The sequence below is a fragment of a genome, unplaced genomic scaffold (assembly GCF_019419815.1).
Source record: "Pyrus x bretschneideri cultivar Hongxiangsu unplaced genomic scaffold, Pyrus_bretschneideri_v1 Contig131, whole genome shotgun sequence".
NCBI lineage: Eukaryota > Viridiplantae > Streptophyta > Magnoliopsida > Rosales > Rosaceae > Pyrus > Pyrus x bretschneideri.
This window is the reverse complement of record NW_025999426.1, coordinates 242,449-262,115: the sequence shown is the minus strand read 5'-3', so window position 1 is coordinate 262,115 and position 19,667 is coordinate 242,449. Positions and strand designations below refer to the sequence as shown.

The 19,667-nt window shown below is 34.6% G+C and overlaps 1 protein-coding gene and 1 long non-coding RNA gene across 9 annotated transcripts; one reads left to right on the top strand and one right to left on the bottom strand.

Annotated features, from left to right (window-relative positions):
* The first annotated feature begins 10,050 nt into the window (after positions 1 to 10,050).
* LOC103944408 (glutamate dehydrogenase 1) lies at positions 10,051 to 14,394 on the top strand. 8 transcript variants are annotated; one of them, XM_009354872.3, is made up of 10 exons: positions 10,051 to 10,266; positions 11,622 to 11,750; positions 12,139 to 12,252; positions 12,369 to 12,590; positions 12,766 to 12,840; positions 12,994 to 13,110; positions 13,224 to 13,474; positions 13,603 to 13,678; positions 13,785 to 13,871; positions 13,986 to 14,394. In XM_009354872.3, exons 2-10 carry the CDS (start codon positions 11,643 to 11,645, stop codon positions 14,169 to 14,171), a joined length of 1,236 nt encoding a protein of 411 aa, XP_009353147.1. In that variant the 5' UTR covers positions 10,051 to 10,266; positions 11,622 to 11,642; the 3' UTR covers positions 14,172 to 14,394. The 8 variants fall into 8 exon arrangements, with proteins under 8 accessions (XP_009353147.1, XP_009353144.1, XP_048435356.1 ...); XM_009354869.3 differs by having other exon boundaries at positions 11,610 to 11,750; XM_048579399.1 differs by having other exon boundaries at positions 11,576 to 11,750.
* Positions 14,234 to 18,419, bottom strand: LOC125475078. Its single transcript, XR_007256401.1, has 2 exons — positions 16,999 to 18,419; positions 14,234 to 14,372 (listed from the first exon to the last, which is right to left on the bottom strand). It is a non-coding gene; the product is annotated as an uncharacterized LOC125475078 (long non-coding RNA).
* Between the last annotated feature and the right edge of the window lie 1,248 nt (positions 18,420 to 19,667).

The following is a 19,667-nucleotide window of genomic DNA, read 5'->3' as shown; positions in this document are numbered from 1 at the left end:
TTTTCACAAAAACATTACTGAAAGAGAGGTTCAATTACCTGAGGGGTTTGCTCGGAATGACTCCAAGAAGCAGTTTAGAAGGGAGTGTTGGAAGCTAAACAGCTTCTGAAGTCGAGGGATCGAAGGCAGCAAGGAACTTGGATTCGGTCTGCATCGAAGAAGAAAGAAGAAATGAAGGGTTTTAGTCACCAACAGCTAGTTTCAATTTAAATGTATGTGTGAGTGTATGAATGACAAGTGTACACTCCATATTAAATCACTTAAACCCAAATTAAGTACTAGGATTCAATCTGGGGTAGTAAGGCTGAAATGGTTATTAAGCCTCTTGTCAATCACTCTCTTAAACAAGTATGGGTCATGGCAATGCACCATACCCTACAAGATTTCCTCTACTTAATGAAATCAGTGCGGCTGCATTCTGCATAGCCTCGAAGCCATCAGTACCAACTCCAAGTTCTCTCCATTCTCCGCTATCCTAATCTGAAGAAACCCATCCAAAACCTATCCATCAAAACACCTAAATAAACAAACTTTCACGAAGTTCTTCGATCGGCCTTTTTATTTCTGTTTCTATTGCAGACATTTGGATCCTGGTTATCTCACGTTTAGCAGCCTGATGGCCTTGTTTGACAGGAAGTTGGATGCCGGATACAAGATTGGTTATGTAATTGCGTAGGTTTTGGGTGGGCGAGTTTATTTTGCTCACTTTATGCCCATCGTTTGCAAGTTGGGTTTGTGCGAAAACCAGCAGCAACGTGGTTGCTCTTGTGGTGGTAGCCATGTCGGTTGGCTCCGCTCCACTCTCGCAAGATTTGCACCATTTCCACAGGGCGCTCTTCTTACACTTGTGTACATGTCGATTAAAGCTACAAGTTGATTTGAAGTTCGAACCGAAAGAAAGGTTGCTGCTTTATCTCCAATGTGATGTTTATATGTTCTCCCTTTTTTTTCTTTTCTTGGTTTATAGAATTATGATGTTTTACAGATGTTATACATGGCAATGAGGTACACTGGTTCTTTGCAACGGATTTAGATGAAAAGTTCGGTCTTGCAGACGAGGAGTATGGATCGATCTTTTTGGACTAAATCTACATTGTCTAGCAAGCAATACTGTATTTTGTTTTGGTAAAGACTAAGAGTACAAATCTCTTTTCAGGGGAGTAAGAACTGACACTATACATTTGCCTTTATCATCAACCTGCTCACCCGTGAAACGATAAAAATTAGGAAAAAGTAAAATAAAATCAAGAAGATTGATTTGCATGGTTTTGCAATAATACCCTCGATTAGAACAAAAAATAGACAAGCATGTGCATGTACAATTTGGTAATCAACAGCTAACATTTTACTTTGCCTTCATTCATCTCCTTAAAATTCCTCCACAAGTATTTCCCGCTGGCCATGTCCACAAGTACCCAGAAGCCATTCTGAATCATCTGAAAATTCAAAAACCAACATTAATAGAATTAGAGAGAGAGAGAGAGAGAGAGAGAGAGAGAGAGAGAGATTACTTGAATGGAATAATAAGAAACAAAACGTAGGAGGAAATAGACATACAAATTTAAAATTGAATGCTTCTTGTTCATGTTTGGATGATCCCATATTTTCATTAATGCTGGTAGTACCAAGCTGTGAGAAGGTTATGATGTCGGTTCCGGCGGGAGAAGAACGAACCGTCCTCCATGCAAAGTATCCTGCAAGGATTGCTGAGAAGAACAACAAGATGAACCTTAGAGGACACATCTGGTTGATTTGTATGAGAGAGAGAGACAGAGAGGATTGGATGAACTTGTTAGACCAAAAACAATGACCCTAACTAGCTAACTAGTTGTATTTTCAAAGGAGATGGAATATTAGGTAGATAACAGAGACAACCAAAAGAACGAAAGCCTTTGCTTTTTTAAGGTCGATGATATCAAGGGAGGGAGGGAGGATTGAAACCGCGTTCTTGTCAGGAGAGAAGTTTCTTCTTCTTGAGCATATGTATATTTGTTGTTGCGTTATTTCTGACTTGGTACGTTGAATTGTACAGTTCAAAAGATATCGAGTTGTCAATGATGGGTAGGTTACCTACTGCTCCTCCTATTCTTGGTCAACAGTTATAAATACATACATACATATATATATATATATTAATATATATTACTTGAATGTTTGTATGTATCCATGCCATCCCGGACATAGGGATAAGACTTAAGAGGTGTGCAATGCACTACTATGTAAGGTCGACAAGTCCAGCCGGCCAAAGTTAAATCTGATTTTGACCTGGTTTATTATTTATCAATGCCACTGCCAACGATTCATTGTTACCATGCATTGATGGTCGTTGGGCAAAAAAGTTGGGTTTGGACTACCCATGCCCATTAACTAAATGACAAATAATGGTCCATAATTCATCATACCCATTTATTAACTTAATGGGTCTAACCTGCCCACTTAAAAGACAAGTGGTATCGGTGAAGTCCACTGGGTTATGGCTACCCAGGTCCAAGTTAATGGTTTTCTAAGCTGTTTTTTTTTTTTTCATTTTCTTTACAGGTACGGTTTTAGGTCCAATACTTTAGTAATAAAAATTAGTTTAAAAACATAAAACAATGAAAAAGATTTAAAACCTAAAAAGCCCAAATATTTTGTCATTTTAATTATTAAATGTTAGATACGTATATCCATCAAGTTAAAGCCGTATATATTGATCATGATACGCATTTGACAGCATCCGACAAGTATCCTATTTGATAAAGTATCGGATACGAAATAATCCACAACAAAAAATCCTTTTAGGAAGAGTGTGAGGGTAGGAAATGATCACAGATTGTGTGGTTTCTAGGAATTTGAGTTAGAGCAAAAGCATTAGTGTGGAGAGAGAAGTGCGGCCTCTGGTGGCGGAAGGGTGGCCCATCGCAATGGAGGTTTACTCGGTTGAGGGGAGAAAGGTGTCTAAGGGAGTTGATAGATTGAGGAATGACATAAGACTATGACAACAGTGGTAGATTCAGGATTTGAATCTTGGGGGGTCCCAATGTTAGACGTCTAAGTTTTTTTAGATAGAAACAGAGTGCGAAGCGTGTAAAAACAATTCAGTTTATTTTGTGAGACATTTCGTTGAACACTTGGTGAATTTGTTGTTGTCATTCGAACCAAGTTGCGCACATGTCAACATTATATTGACATATATGTCGAAGTAATCTGATGATTGTAATTGAGAGAATTTGTCGAGTGTTGTCGATATAACCTGCGATAGGCATTTCGTTAAATACTTGGTAGGCACAAAAATGACCTACCAAACATTCAAAGGTCCTTAGAAGCTCTACACATGTATATTACTCGAACTCCGGATGTCCCTAGGACCACCCTCTGTGCATCCGCCACTGCAGTACTATGTACGGTTTCAATTTCAGGTTTCTTAGACCCACTTATATTTTAAAGCAAAGTTTTCATCTTGTCCGTCAATTGTAATCTTATGGCTATTATTGTTATATGTATTTAAGATGTGCATTAGAGAAAAAATTTCCTTTTTTTTTAACAAACAATATTATCTACATGAAGAAGGAGGGGGTGGGCAAAGCCTCACAATGGGCTAGCAATAAATATAATTCAAATTCGCCTTTGACGAGAATTGAACTTAAGTCCTCTCACTTACATGTGAAAAGAAATATTACTAGACCGTAGTACTAAGTGACTCGTTTGTTTGAGTGGATAGCGTGTTAAAAGTTCTACACACACTTAGGCGTACCCTGTCATCCATATGATTGAGTAGTTACGTCTACCACCATGCTAAGTAATACAGGTGCATTTTTGCTCATTACTCTATTTATCACGATTCAATGAGTTTAAATTTTTGTGTCTATCCACTATATATAGTTTCTAATTTATATCATATAACATTGATAAATAGAATGATGAGTATTACTATCACTTAAAAATAATGAGCAAAAATATTCCCAAATAATACATATAGTACATATGAAGGACTTCATAGAACTGCCAAGGAATCCGAATACCCATTAATATTTGATTCATGGGATAAACTAATGATCAATAACTACGTTAAGTAGATGATTAATCACATTTGCATTGAATACTTTGTTCTTTAACTTTTGAATGATTAAGCCGGTCGGGTCTCCGTCAGTGTAAAGGACGACGTCACTTGTTGATTAGTAAAAAGAATCTTAAGTGCTACTCCAAATGGATGGAATCTATATCCTCCTGTGCGGGTGGTAGACTCTGATATGATTTCCATCAAAGATTCTTTATCACTAGTGATTCCATAATTTCCATGATCTTCACCAATATTTTGGCCCCATTCTATATCTACCATCCATTCATTAGTAGTTAGTAGATACATATCTAACTATGTGATGTTTTCTTATCAGAAAGTTGTTATAGTTAAATTGTGAATCCGAACCATTAATTATGTCAACTCTCGTCTCTAATCCTTACGTACTTCTTTAGCTTTCTTATCAAATTACTCTTTTAAGGTTATTTTGTAATTTTCTTATTAACTTTTTCGGTTTCATTCACAAATTCGAAAAGTTAAAGATAAAAAGAGAAACACTTATTTGGCCAACAAGTGCAAGAGTTGGGGTTTTATTCGATCAACTTTGTTGTATATAAATAGGTTTTGACTTAGTAAATCACAAGTGAAATGGGGAACAAATTCCCTAATTTTGATCCCAAATGATCATGGGAATTAAACACCAATCAATCTTTATTTTCTTTTGCTATATATTTGCTATTCACATTGTATACGTATTTTTGACGTTACCAAGAAAAAAAAAGTGTAGGAGTCATTTTCTGACAATTTATAAGGACGAAATTCTAATTTATCCGTAACATCGGAAAGTGATCAGTTTTTATGCGCATGATAGAACTAATTACGACTAAATGCACAGGCTCCACTACACAGAATTTACGTAAGCAGCAAGCTTCTTTGGATGTAGAGATAAAGCCAGGTAGGGTTACAGGGCTTAGTGGGAATGGTAATGCAATGCTTCTTTTGTGTCTTGTTTTTATCTCTTTGGCGTATTACGTTACGTAGTGGAATGATGGAATCCAACCTTTTGACCCTCGGCCTCCATTCTATTGGCTTCACTTAATTTCATGCCTTCTTTGTAAGCAAAAACAAAAGCACTTCATTCCCCTCATCCTAATGCTTTATTATACCCCAATATAACAACAACCACTTTAGCTTTTTGACTTGTCCATAATATATTGAGAAGAAAATAGGACTACAGTTTAATAGTATTCTTCTTCACTTATAAGTGAGAGGTCTTAGGTTCGATTCTCACCAAAGACGAAATTGAACCACATTATTGCTAACTTATTGTAAGGCTAAGCCCACTCTCCCTCCCCTAAATGTAGATAATATCATTTGTTTAAAATAATAAAAATAAATAAATACTCTTTTTCTCTGTTAATTCTGTAATGAAATGAGATATCCATACTAATAATCTATGACAATCAAGAGGGGATCGAAATAAGAGAGGAAAAAACCCAACAAAATTATAATTTGGTTAGCATAAAGTCTCGAGTTTAAATTCTGCCTAGGTCAGTCGTGGGAGTAGTCGCATTTGTTAGAACGGATGTGCTCCTTGTTATGCACAAGGTTCTAAAAAACGCTAGGCGCTTGTCGGGCGGCAGGCTGGCACCTAGCACCTAAGCGGATTTAGGTAAATTTCTTGTAAATAAGTGCATATTGACACTTACAAAAAATTATACTTGTATGAAATACATGGATAAGATAATAAAAGAATGATAAAATGCAAAAAGAGTATCCAACAAGTCCAAAATTTAAAAACACATTAAGCATATATGCCATATAATCATAGTGAGGAGTATTGTAAGATGACACATGTACAATAAGTTCACAATTTAAAATCACATAAAATGAAAAATAGGAGGAAAATAAGGAAATATAGTAATGTACATTAGATTTTTTTTTTTAATTTCAAAAAAAAAAAAAAAAAAAAAAAAAAAAAAAAACACTGCCTAGCCCGCCTAGAGCCCAGCCGATTTTTCCAACCAATTTGCAAGAAAACGCCTCAGGTCACCACCGCTAGGCGCTGCCTAGGCCCTTTTTTAGAACACAGGTTATGCACACAATCGAGTAGAATTCGCTCCTTACTATTTTTGGTTAGGAAAACTAAAGAAAAATCCAAAAAAACTTTAGTTTTAATGAAAAATGACAAATAAAGGTGTAGTGAAAAGTACCAGAGAAAGGTATAAATGTGTTTTTTTCGTTAAAAGTGAACAATACCGGAAGTGTTTCGTTAAAACTCTCTAGTTTAAGTAAACTATCTTATATATATATATATATATATATATATATATATATAATTATATCTAAATAGGAGTCATATTTAGCTCTAGCTAGCTCTATACAAATCATTTGTTATTTGTGGCCTACCTGTGGAACGTAGGGTGTGTCATGTAAGCTTAGCGGTAGACCTAATCTTTCTCTTACAATCAAACATTTTGATGCCCTTTTAATCTATATTATCAATCAAATGACTAAGTGCAATTAGTCTAGTCTTCCTAGCCCGAACATTTTGTTTTGTTTTTATTTAGGATTTTAAAATAGAAAGTCATACGTATTTGGGTGATGTGAAAGCACATGCCTTAGCTATTTGGGCTCAACATATGAGTTAATATATTGTAATAATAATACATACATATGATGAAAGTTGAAATTTCACTCTAAAGCTAATTGACTATTAATAAAAAATAGCCACTCAACATAGGAAAAGAATCGACAAAAAAACTTAACAAGTACTTTATTTTTCTTCACTTTTTGAAATAATTATTAACACATCTAGTACTTCATTTTGAAATATACAAATAAAAGGAGAAAAACAAGATTCTATTTCGAAGCAACGGAAGTTTAGCCATTCAAATATCTGGTATAGTAACTTTTGGCCAATGATTATATTCAGCCTTGTGGCCTATATCTCTACCTTGTTAGCAGAGATTCTACACTCAAAATCTCATTTACGGAAGTTTGTTGTGTTGTTGAAAAAAAATTGCATACATATATTTGAATGTGTGTCCCAAAGTTTCAAGTATATATGGATTGAACTCCAAAGATTTAATTTTGTATCAAAAAAAAGCCTTTGAAGATTCTATTATGTTCTTAATCTATGGGTTAAATTTATTGTGAAAGCTTTTGTACTACAGTCTATTAGTATTCTTCTTCGCATTATAAGTAAGAGGTCGTAGGTTTGATTCTTGCAACCAAAGGCGAATTTGAATCAAATTATGACTAGCTCATTGTGAAGTTTAGTTCACTACTCTACCCCTTAATGTAGATAATATCAATTATTTAAAAATAAATTATAAAAATGTGTTCCCCCTTTTATTTTTCTTATTAATTTCAAGACATGTCCATTTCACGCCATGTGCATGCATGAAATAAGGTCAAATACCAACTCGTTCAACCTAATCTGTCGTCATGTCATGTGTATGAAACATCAATCTCTATTTCCATAAGCAGCATACTAGTCCATCTACGCTCTCTAGATAGTTAAAAACTTGATGTTTATGATATTTACATCCTATATCATAAAGGTACGTGCCAGTATGATAGGTGATGCCAATAAAATCCATCAATCGCTACATGTTCGTATACGACATTAACCATTCGATCGGGTTTCATTCGTCACCACATGAATCATGGAGAATACATGAAAGGAAATTTTGGGAAGATGTATCTTGCATGCATGCATGCGGGTAATGAACCCTAATTTGAGCAGGATAGTGTTATCCACACATCCATATATGTTTACTTTTCATACACTCCTCTCAATTTCGATCGTCCGATCAAATGAATTGAAGAAGATCAATAGACAAAAATTACCAAGAATGTGTGCAAGACAAAAATAAGTGTGTAAATAACACTTTTCTTTGGATATAGGAGGAAAAGGAAGAGGTTGGGATTTAAGTACATAACGACGGACATTGCTTGATGATATGGGATGAAGACATTTCAATCAAAGGGAAACTCCAATCCATGCCACGGTGCGGAATCAGTTAACGTGGCGTAAATTCGAGCAAACATCACCATGAGACGTCGATCAATTAAATTTCTTTTCTCTTGTATGACTTTAACCTAAATTATGATGAATGTGAATTTATTTAGACACTCAACATTATCATATCTTTGTTGACACATTTTTTAATATAGGCGGATCTATATATAATGGTACGATGCACATTTTTATGTAAGATTCACCTCTATTTGATACTTGAAAACATTGATAATTATATGTCTTAATTTTGTTTGTCGAAATAAATTGTTAGTATTATTAATAAAGTTACATAAGGTCATTGTTAACTAAAAGAAATTGATTGGTTAGACCAACAACTTGAAGGGGATTCTTTTGATCATTAAATTGTCGTGATTTGAATAATGTGCATCATGGTTTCCTTTATTGCTTGAAACTTGCCTTGTTTTGTATCTTTCAGCTGACATTACCTGAAAAATCAAAGATTTAAGAAAATCAATCTCTCTCACTCTCACCACGTAGCATACCAATAATGGTATGTGCATGTTTTTTTTTTAGTACAATGATATATTTTACATTAAGAGGATATAAGGAGTTCAGTTAAATTACACAATGAGCAATCTAATTTGGTATCAAATTCGTCATCCACGAGATTCAAACCTAAAACCTCTCACTTAAAAGTAAAGAGAAATATCACCCGACCGTAGTACTGAGTGGCAATGTTGTATGCATGTTGAACCTACACAAGTTATATATAACACGTATAATGTTGCTATTAATATGTAATGCGACCACATCAGCATGCTTAAATGATTTTAAAAAAAGTTAGGGTTTCACCGTAAAATTAATTGGCAATAAATGGAATAGTCCAATTACTTATAAGTACATGTAAAGTCCCTTCCCCCATTAATGTGGGATTCATTCTCAATATGTCATCTCACATGAGGTGGAGCACATGTGGCCATTGGGTTTCACATGTTGGACAACCTACTCTAGTAATATGAAAAAGAAAAAATTTGGCTTCCACTATAAAACTAATTGGCAATAAGGGAAGTAGCCCAATGACTCATAAGCACATGTAAAATCGTTGCACCCACTAACATGAGATTCATTTTCAACATACCCCTTACATAAGATTAAACACGTGTAGCCGTTGAAATTAATATGGAATTCATTCTCTAACAGTTTTCACTAGTCACCCACAAATTAAGAGGCGTCTCTTTAGCATCTCTTTAGGCGGTCTCAAACCCGAGCACTACAAACACTACCATGTGCGGAACCAGACTGAGGGCAATACTACGAAGGGCCACTAATTAATTGCTCGTCAATTTGGGAGCTTTTAATTAATTAGTAGTCCAACTAAAACATCCTGTAACAAGTTTTCAGTTTCACGTATATATAGATGCATATGCATGCGCCCTTTGTCTCCTGTAATTCACTTCTCATCTCTCTCTCTCTCTCCTCATGCACACATCATTGTTTTATACCCTGCTTAGAGTAATACTGAATATTTAAGAATAATGTGTGGAAATGAATGGGAAGGTGGCAGTGTCAAGTGTGATCGTGTGTGGGAATCTAAGTGGTACAAAATCCCACAGGGGTAGGAGCATCGTATATATTCGTATTCCTGTCATGTGAGATGGAATTAATCATCATCATCATCACTTTAGAACTCGTTTGGAGGTACTTTTAAAATGATTGAAAGCGTTTTTAGTGACAATATTTTTGAAATTAATCCTTGGTAAAATCCAAGTGCCTTGGAAAAGCATTTAAGTGTTTCCTTCAAAAAGTACATATCTGGTGTTTCCTTCAAGTAGTACATATCTTGTGCTTATTCCATAAAGCATTTAAAGTGCTTATTCCACAAAGCATTTAAAGTGCTTCTTCCAAAAAGCATTTAAAGTGTTTTTGGAACCCAAAATTAATTTCACCAAAAACAATTCCAAACGAGCTCTTACACTTTTCAGAATGATATGACTATCTTCTTTATATATACAATTACACACGCACGTGTGTGTGTCTATATATATATATATATATATGTGCGCACATAAGTCTCAACTCTCAAGAATTCCATAGTAGCAATAGCTAGAGAATTGGATTCTACTTTTGTCGCAATTCCCTCGGTTTTACTCATATATGCATTATCGACATCTATATATATTTATATCCACAGTTCAAATTCGATTCTCTCAGTAGTCATTTAACTACAACATATAAGCTCGATTGATCAGTGTTGGCTGCCGCTGCATTTCGGGTTCCTCCTGTTGGTCTCTCTCCCTCTCTCTCTTTCAATTAGTCAGTGTCTATATGTATATATATCTACACATACACATATATTCTTCCTTGTCTCTCTAAATTCCACTACAATTCTTTGGCTATTGATCTGTATTGGTTTTGGAACCCTCGTGATTTTATCATCATCAATACCAATTTCGTACTGAATTTGCTTAAGGGTAATATTTCTTGCAAGCACGTTACAAATGAGTCGACGTATAAAAAAAGGGACATGCACCTTTTCTTGATCAAAGAAAATGGAAATGGAAAATAAAAGTTGAAAAGGAAAACACTGAAGCTAATTCACATGCTAGAGAATTACGTGTTAAGAAGCTAATTCACATGTCTTGAATACGTACCTAGTATTTATTTATTATATACGAAGAAATATCTAGGTATAAAGTTTGCTTGAACTGCACACTTGAAAAGCTGAAGGGTGACCTTGCTGTTATATGGCTTGTTGATCCTTCTGTTTCCGCAAATCTCAGAACCATTTCTTTCATCTTTCCTTTGTGTTCTTTCTTTTCTTTGGAGATAAAAGTGATCTTAGAAGTTTCTGAGCATGGAATCATGCTTTTTAGGTGATTATCAGTAAGGCACTTACTTTCCAATATGCAAACATTCGCAGGTAGGTCGTCTACACCACATGAATTTGTCTATCACATTGTGTTGTTTGATTTGTCACTATTTACTTTTGGAAAATGAAAAGATATTGTACTTGTACTTGTGCATTGTGTCGTGGCGTGCACATAATTGCCAATATGTTATAAATGCATGATTGATGTTGCTTGATGAGAATACGGGAGATTGGCAAAAAAGGTGAAGACAAATGTGGGTTAGACACTTTACTGTACTAGTGCTGCTGTTTAATTATAGATACCTAGTGCAATTGATCATAATCAAGTATTATGAGTGTGAGAAACTTAAAGTTAATTATGTACTGTAAATCGTTGAAACTATGAAAATAGTAACCTTAATAATCAATTACTTTAATCTCTTCAGAAAAATATAACTACTTGGCTAAGTTTCATGAACTTCAAAACAATTCTTCACCGAAATCAACACATATATAAAATGTTGTAATAATCAGAGTGTGTTTGGAGAACCAGTTCTATGTTCGTAAGAGCAAATCGTCAGCAAGTACTGGCACAATTTTTATTTTTTTGGTAAGTTTGTTTTATACATAATATAATATGCAGACTGGGGTTGAAGTTACTGAAATGTTATCATTAATGGTCATTTACTTTGAAAAATTGTTATAGAGTGCAAATTGACGTATAATTCTTAATAATAGCTAGCTAGAAAAGCGAATTGAAATAGCTGAGCTTTTAGCTTCTGAGACAGACAGTTGAAGAAGGAACAAAGATGAATGCATTAGTGGCAACCAACAGAAATTTTAAGTTGGCTGCTCGGCTTTTGGGATTGGACTCCAAGCTTGAGAAAAGTTTACTGATACCATTTAGGGAAATCAAGGTAATTATGCATATAATCTCCCTTCTGTATACCCCTTGGTCTTAATTATTAGTAGATTTCACTCTAAAATTAAAGTGGATATTTTTCTTACATCCAGGGAAACATCAAGAACATTCATGGATTGTTTTTGTTTAAACCTTAATACATAGTTGACTCAAACTTGTCACCAAATTTCTTATCAAACTAAAAGAAATTTCCCAACTGTTCGTCTATTTTCATTTACGCTTTAGCCATGAATATTTCAGTTTCAATTCCATCATTTTCAGAAGATATTTCACATGTGTAACTGCATTTTTAATTCTAGGATACAATTTGAGGATATAGAAGATTATTTACAGAGTTGGAGTTTTCTCTTTTCATTGATTTTGAACTATATATTTCGGTGCAGGTTGAGTGTACTATACCGAAAGACGATGGCAGTTTGGCTTCATTCGTTGGCTTCAGGGTTCAACATGACAATGCTAGAGGCCCTATGAAGGGAGGAATCAGATATCACCCAGAGGTATATGCATACTTTGTTACGTTTCACTTCGACAAATGCAAATGGTTGTCATGTATCAAGACTCGTTGCCATAAAAGTGTCTCTAACTGTTATGGATCCATCTACGGAAAATGTAGGTTGATCCAGATGAGGTGAATGCTTTAGCACAGCTCATGACATGGAAGACCGCGGTAGCCAACATCCCGTATGGTGGTGCCAAAGGAGGTATAGGATGTGATCCAGGGAAGTTGAGTATTTCTGAACTAGAACGACTTACCAGAGTATTCACACAAAAGATACACGATCTTATCGGAATCCACACCGATGTTCCAGCACCAGATATGGGGACAGGTCCACAGGTTGAGCATGGCACATTTTTCATTAATTCTTTACATGAGATTTGATCACTAGCTGAAGCTGCTAATTAATCAAGTTGATCAGCTTGAATGTCTTCTAAACTTTGGACTGAATTTTAGCATTTTTTTCTCTCAATCTTTTTCCATTTTTTTTTTTTTTTTTTTTTGGTTTAAACAGACCATGGCATGGATACTAGATGAGTACTCAAAGTTTCATGGCTACTCACCTGCAGTAGTGACTGGAAAGCCTATTGTAAGTAAATCATAATAAAAAAGTTACTTCAGTTAAATTGTCCTCCTTTATTCGATTCATGGCAGTCTTGTCTTGCAATAGTTCATACCTGTGCTACAAATTTTGTTTGTTTTTATTGCGTAACATTCTGTAATTTTTTTTTTTGTTAATCAGGATCTTGGTGGATCACTAGGAAGAGATGCAGCAACGGGAAGAGGAATACTTTTTGCAACAGAGGCATTACTCAATGAATATGGAAAGAGCATCTCCGGACAACAGTTTGTTATACAGGTGGACTTTTACTGAACACAAAAAGTTTATATGGTTGAGAGTCTGAGACTTGAGCCTGGATTAGATTTCAATTGATTTAACTTGTTGTCTAAGCTAAACTAAATCGATTTCAGGGTTTTGGGAATGTAGGCTCGTGGGCGGCCCAGCTAATCCATGAGGGTGGTGGCAAAATAGTTGCAGTGAGTGACATCACTGGAGCCCTAAAGAACAGCGAAGGACTTGACATTCCAAGCCTGCTCAAGCATGTCAAAGACAACAGGGGAGTCAAGGGCTTCCATGGTGGGGATCCAATAGAACCCAGCTCAATCTTGGTTGAAGATTGTGACATTCTCATTCCAGCAGCCCTCGGAGGTGTCATCAACAAGTACGTACTACATAATTCTAATTTCTAATAAGCAGTACAGAAACTACATCAAGATTTTCGAAACATAATGAAAATCCTGAAATTAATATGGCTAGCCATGATGATCCAACTGTTGTTTTTGAATGTAGGGAAAACGCAAATGACATAAAAGCTAAATTTATAATCGAAGCGGCTAATCATCCTACTGACCCTGAGGCTGATGAGGTTGGTGCTTTGTTAATTGCTTGACAATTAGATTTAGAAAGGGGACAATTAAAACACCAGTAATGTTTAATTAGTTAAAATGAACATTCTTTCCTCTATTTTGCAGATCCTGTCAAAGAAAGGTGTTGTAATTCTTCCTGATATATATGCAAACTCTGGAGGAGTTACTGTTAGTTACCTTGAGTGGGTGCAGGTATATATCATATACACCACATACATATTGTCAATACATTTTAACTTTACAATACAATAGCCATGTTTATTATTTTAATCTCATGCTACTAAATTGGTGGTGCATAAATTGCAGAACATTCAAGGATTCTTGTGGGATGAAGAGAAGGTGAACAATGAGCTCAGGACTTACATGACCAAAGGCTTCAAAGGTGTGAAGGAGATGTGCAAAACCCATAACTGCGATCTCCGGATGGGAGCCTTCACGCTCGGAGTTAACCGCGTTGCAAGGGCGACTGTCCTCAGGGGGTGGGAAGCCTGAGCCTGAGACACTTTGAATAAAGATGATGGCTCTCTAATGAGACTCCATTTCGTTTTTACTGATTTGGTATTTTGCTACCGTGCGTACGATGCATGGAAATAACTTCAGCACAACTAGTTTCGTAGTATTTCTGTGTTGCATCAATATGTTTCCCTTTGAACCTTTCATGAGATATGTATTTGTTCGACAAATAAATTTCACCTACAAACAAGGTTCTAAAAAACGTTAGGCGCTAGTCGGGCGGCAGGCTGCCGCCTAGAGCCTAGGCGGCCCGGGTAGATTTAGGTAAATTTCTTGTATATCTTTTAAATAAGTACATATTGACACTTACAAAAAATTATACTTCTATGAAATACATGGATAAGATAATAAAAGAATGATAAAATGCAAAAAAAATATCCAACAAGTCCAAAATTTAAAAACACATTAAGCATATATGCCATATAACCATCGTGAGGAGTATTGTAGGATGACACATGTACAATAAGTTCACAATTTTAAACCACTTAGACTTAGATAGGATTTATTTTATTTTATTTTTCAATTTCATTAATAAAATATAAAAAAAAAATAAAAATAAAAAAATAAAAAAAGCCACCTAGAGCCCATCCGATTTTTCCTACCGATTTGCAAGAAAACGCCTTGGCTCACCACCGTCCAGGGCCTAGGCGCCGCCTAGGCCGTTTTTTAGAACATTGCCTACAAATAAATTGCACATGCATATGCCTTGCATGTAGGCCGGAAATTTATATAAACATGGATTTCAAGAGAGCGAGCGTGCCACTACTAGTTTTCACTAATAGACGATATGTGTGATGGAAATTCCGCTATTTAACTTCTAATCAAAAGATTGTGTCATTGATTGAGAGAGACTCAAGTTTAGGTTCCTTCTTTGCTTTGTGGACTTTTCTCATGTAGATATTATAAAAATGACAAGATTGTTGGAATATGAATTGAATATAAAGTGGTTATATCCAATTGAAATGCTTGGAGATAAACAAAGAAACACAGCTTGCACAAAAAGAAATATGTATAAACTGGACTGGAAACTTACAATCAAGTAAATAGATGAGCAAATAAAACTATATTGATCAAGTGTGAAATGCCATCGGATTGCTCTAAGATTGAGATTGAGATTGCTATGGGATGAAAGGTTTATGGTCCAAGGGTTGGAAAATCCCTTGACAAAGAAAAGAGTCGATGAATTAAAAAGTTAAGAAGGCTTTTTCTTTGTACTTGTGCTCTGGTTGTTTGAGATATTTATTGTCGTGGCTTCTTTATATATATAAGGAACAAAAGTATTTGCTAAGGAACAATTAAGCAGTGGATTTCATTTCCATGAAATGGGTGAATATTAAGGCCCTAATTACGAACAAACGACATTTTCAGGCCTCATTTGAAGATACTTTAAAGAAAGAAATGAATGACAACTTCTTTATTTTGTCCAATTGAAGAAAAATTCTCTCTTTTAAACCATTTTTATGAGGACGAATAGTATATCTTTTATTCATGAGTAACTTTCAACTTGGACAAAATATAGAAGTTTTCATCCATTTTTTCCTTTAAAATAGGTTCATTGTAGTGAATTGTCATATCCCATTTAGTCCTCCTCATCAAACGAGGCCTTACAGTCAAAGAAGTGAGGTATTGTTAGCAAGAGGCGTAGCCGCGTATGCAGTGGAGGGGAGAAGGATTGGTCATGTCGGGGAAAACGATGGCAAAGCCTGTAAATAAGTGTACACTTTGTGGTTGTTGTTTACTTGTTTAAGTAATTCACATTAACCATTTAAAATGTTAAAAGTATGACATTATATTATTGGATTGAGATATTACAATGATAATAAATTTGTTTAATGCAAGTTACTTCTATAAAGAAGGGTATTTTATAAAGGAGATGAATTTCACGCATCTCTTTTTATTTCTGACAATAAATTAAATAAATTAAACGAAAATAGCGAACATTATAATAGAGGATTGAGAGACTAAAAAAATTGTGCTTGATTTCCTGTATAGAAATTTCTCACAACTTTGGAGAGCACTAACAGCAAATTTCCTTTTGACCAAAAAGTATTTACTTTTTTTTTTCTTCCGTCAAACGCTTTAGTCATGAAAAAAAGAACTCACCAAAATCACAATTATGTTATTGATTTCAACTCTTTTCAGAGTTCTATTTAAAGGTGTGGTGAGCCAACCTAATGGTATCTTGAATTCAAACCATTCGTCCACTAAAGATTTCAAAGATATCTACCTTTTGTTAGTGGGTGAGGTATTGGAGGAAATTAAATATAATGGAAGATGAAAGTATACTAAAAAATGTGTCTACAGCGAAGATTGAATGTATTAATCACAACAGGTATGCACAAAAAAATGCACTAAAAAGGCGGTAAGAACGGAATCACACCCTCAAATGCACCAATGTAAATAACACACATTAATACCCCTTCATAAAAACTGCATGCTAAGATGCGCAAAAAAAATTTGCATATTCCTTGAAGGAAAATTTCTAGGCCTTTGTTATATTATGTATTAAGGAGAACCAAATTGTATCCCCTTTCACACTAAATTTGTTCGAGTCACAATGGTTGCAAAACTCAAAAGCTTACTATCCAAAACCAAAACAACTTGTACCGTTTTCATGCATGTGCAACATATGCCTTACACTGGAAAAACGTCTAAAATCAAATATAAATTTGTAAATCACGTACAGATTTTGTTTTACATTTTTATAATCAAGTAGCAAGTAAAATTACAAACTTTTAGCAACCTGAGAGCAGAAATTAAGATGTAGAGATATCCCCAAACATACAACATACTGTATGGAACTAACCGTAAAGGTTTGTGAAGCAAACTGCGGCATGAGGTTCCTCTTGAACAAATTGAAGGTACTTTAGCCTCTGTTCCTCCTCCTCAGTCAAAACAATTACAAAAACATAGTAGCTTAACTAAAAAATGCATGATGAAATGGATAGTTTTCATGTAGAGAGAGGGTACTTATAATTTTTTTATATAATATGAGACAACTATAAAAATATATCTAGCATTATATGTTAGGTACATGTATAATAATACACAATTTGATGGGTGCCTAAGTAAATCTGTTAGGATTGTCAACTAGCTAAAACATATTGGAAAATAATCAAAAGAAAGCACTTTTAGTTGGTTAACTATTATAAACAATGGAAATTAGTATGAAAGTACCAAACTAAATCCCAACTAAGGCAAAAGGCCTGCTTGACGAAGTTTAATAAACCAACGTAGATGAATTTATGTATTATTATTGTTTGTCGTATATTTGTAGCTTCATCTATCGTCTTTTCTTAACTTTCTCAATTTCTCTCACTACAACCTCATTCATCATTCAATGAATTCAGATTTTTGATATAGATAGAGGACGCCTTATTGACTCTAATCCTCACTAACCAACTAAGCTTAAATGCTACTATTTTGCTCAAATTAAATAAATTGTAACCCTCCCCCATTTTCCACGCAATTCACCACCTAAACAATGCAGCAAAAAACAAAAGAAGGGATAAAAGATTGTTACCTATGGTTAATTTATTTACAATGAAAGATGTTTTAACTTTTTGAAAGAAGTTTTACATGAAAAGTATAAAATGGATGAATCAAGCTCTTGGAGCTCTTTGAACCACTTTATGAGCCTAATTGGTACAATTGAAAATGAAGAGTGTAATCAAACTTCATGAGCCTAATAAAAACAAATTAAAGACCAGATTGAAAATGCATTAAAAGTTGAGAATACGCTGTATAAAGGCATTGAACTTTGCATTTACCTGCATAATTTCAAGTTGCCTAAGAAAATGCCTAGTATATTCTAGCACTTGAGTAATCACCTTTGTACATCGGTGTTCGCTTGCCAAACAAAAAAAAGAACAGAAATGAAATAAATTGCAATATATTTGGAATACTGGTGTATAAAACGTAATTTTCAAATTAGATCCTAGCTAATTAAAATGCCAATCCCTTTCAATTAAGCTTGGGAGCCACTGATCATGACGTGTTATAAATAGGGGAAAAAAAACCAGATGAACAACAAAATGATGTCGTAATCTGCAGAAGATTAATACCTTGACTAACTAAATGAACCGAAAATGAAAACATCTAAAATTCTATTAATTAAGTACAATTACCAGAGGAAGCAGAATAAAATGTCAGAAGTGATACATTAAGATAAGTTTGGCAGCATCAAAATCACTGAAAAAACATGTATAAACCCAACATAGATCAAGACAGGAGTTTCCCGCATACATCAAGACATAGATGGATGGATGTAGAGGCTTTTTTGCCAATGATATCAAGATATAGATGGATGTAAAGGCTTTTTTGCCAATGACCAAACCAAAACCACCGGCAAACAAACAGTGCAAGCCACGTAAACAAAGAAAGTACACAGATGCAGCGACAAATTGAGGAGAAACAAATACAGACAAAGAAAATAACTTTGTTACAACAAAAAACAGACATATAACTACATAAACAGGCACACTAGCATATATTTTAAAACAACCAAAACCAAGTCATAGACATGCTTGATTTCCTCATCCAGCAATCAAAATCAAACCACATCTATAAACCATGAAATACTAAATATGAATATAAAAAGTGATCGTCACCTAAAACTATATAAATTAATCGGCAAGGAGCTGCAAAAGCAACCACAGACAAATGCAACCAAATAACAACGAAAGGCAGTACCATACAATATGTGCATCATGCATTCAGACACACTAAGTTATCATTCGTTACATTCAAAATTTTCTTTACTTTCATTCTTGTTGTATTTCTATCGATGTCTAAACCTATACTAATTCTTGATAATTTGTACGTATTTGTATCGATGTGGCTTGGTGTCCCTGTTAACACAATATAATCGGCTGAGTTATTTCAGCTCTGATCATTTGGGAAACAATCTTCACCTCCATCTTTTCTCTTCAGGAAACAAAATCCCATTTTTGATGCCTAAATCATAAATTAACACGATACCATATCCAAAGCAAAGCAAATTAAACCAAATCACCCACATTTTTTTATGCCTAAATGTCACCAAATGTACCCTCAATATTGAACTAAGACCTATTGTTAGTTTGAGTACTTTTGGTTTTGCAAGAGAGGGAAGGTGCATTATTTAGAAGTCTGCTTTGGCTTTTCTTTTACTTCTTCTACGGGTTAGTTTGTTATTGCGATTATTGAATTGTGATTTCAATAATCGTATAAATTTGTGATTCATGAGCTTAATCTCTTAACTTATGTTTTGATAAGTTTAGTCTTATAGTGTTGTTTGGAGCCAAATTTACACCATCGGCCCGTACAATCAAGGTCGTTGAGTGAGCATAGCTCCCAACCGTCGGATAGAAAAGTGAAGATAATTTTGTTATTGTTAAAGGATAATATTATGATTTTTATCAGAATAATTATTTTTTAATATGAATTATTTGCATCTTCCTAAACCAGATAAATAGGATGCGAATTATATCCCAA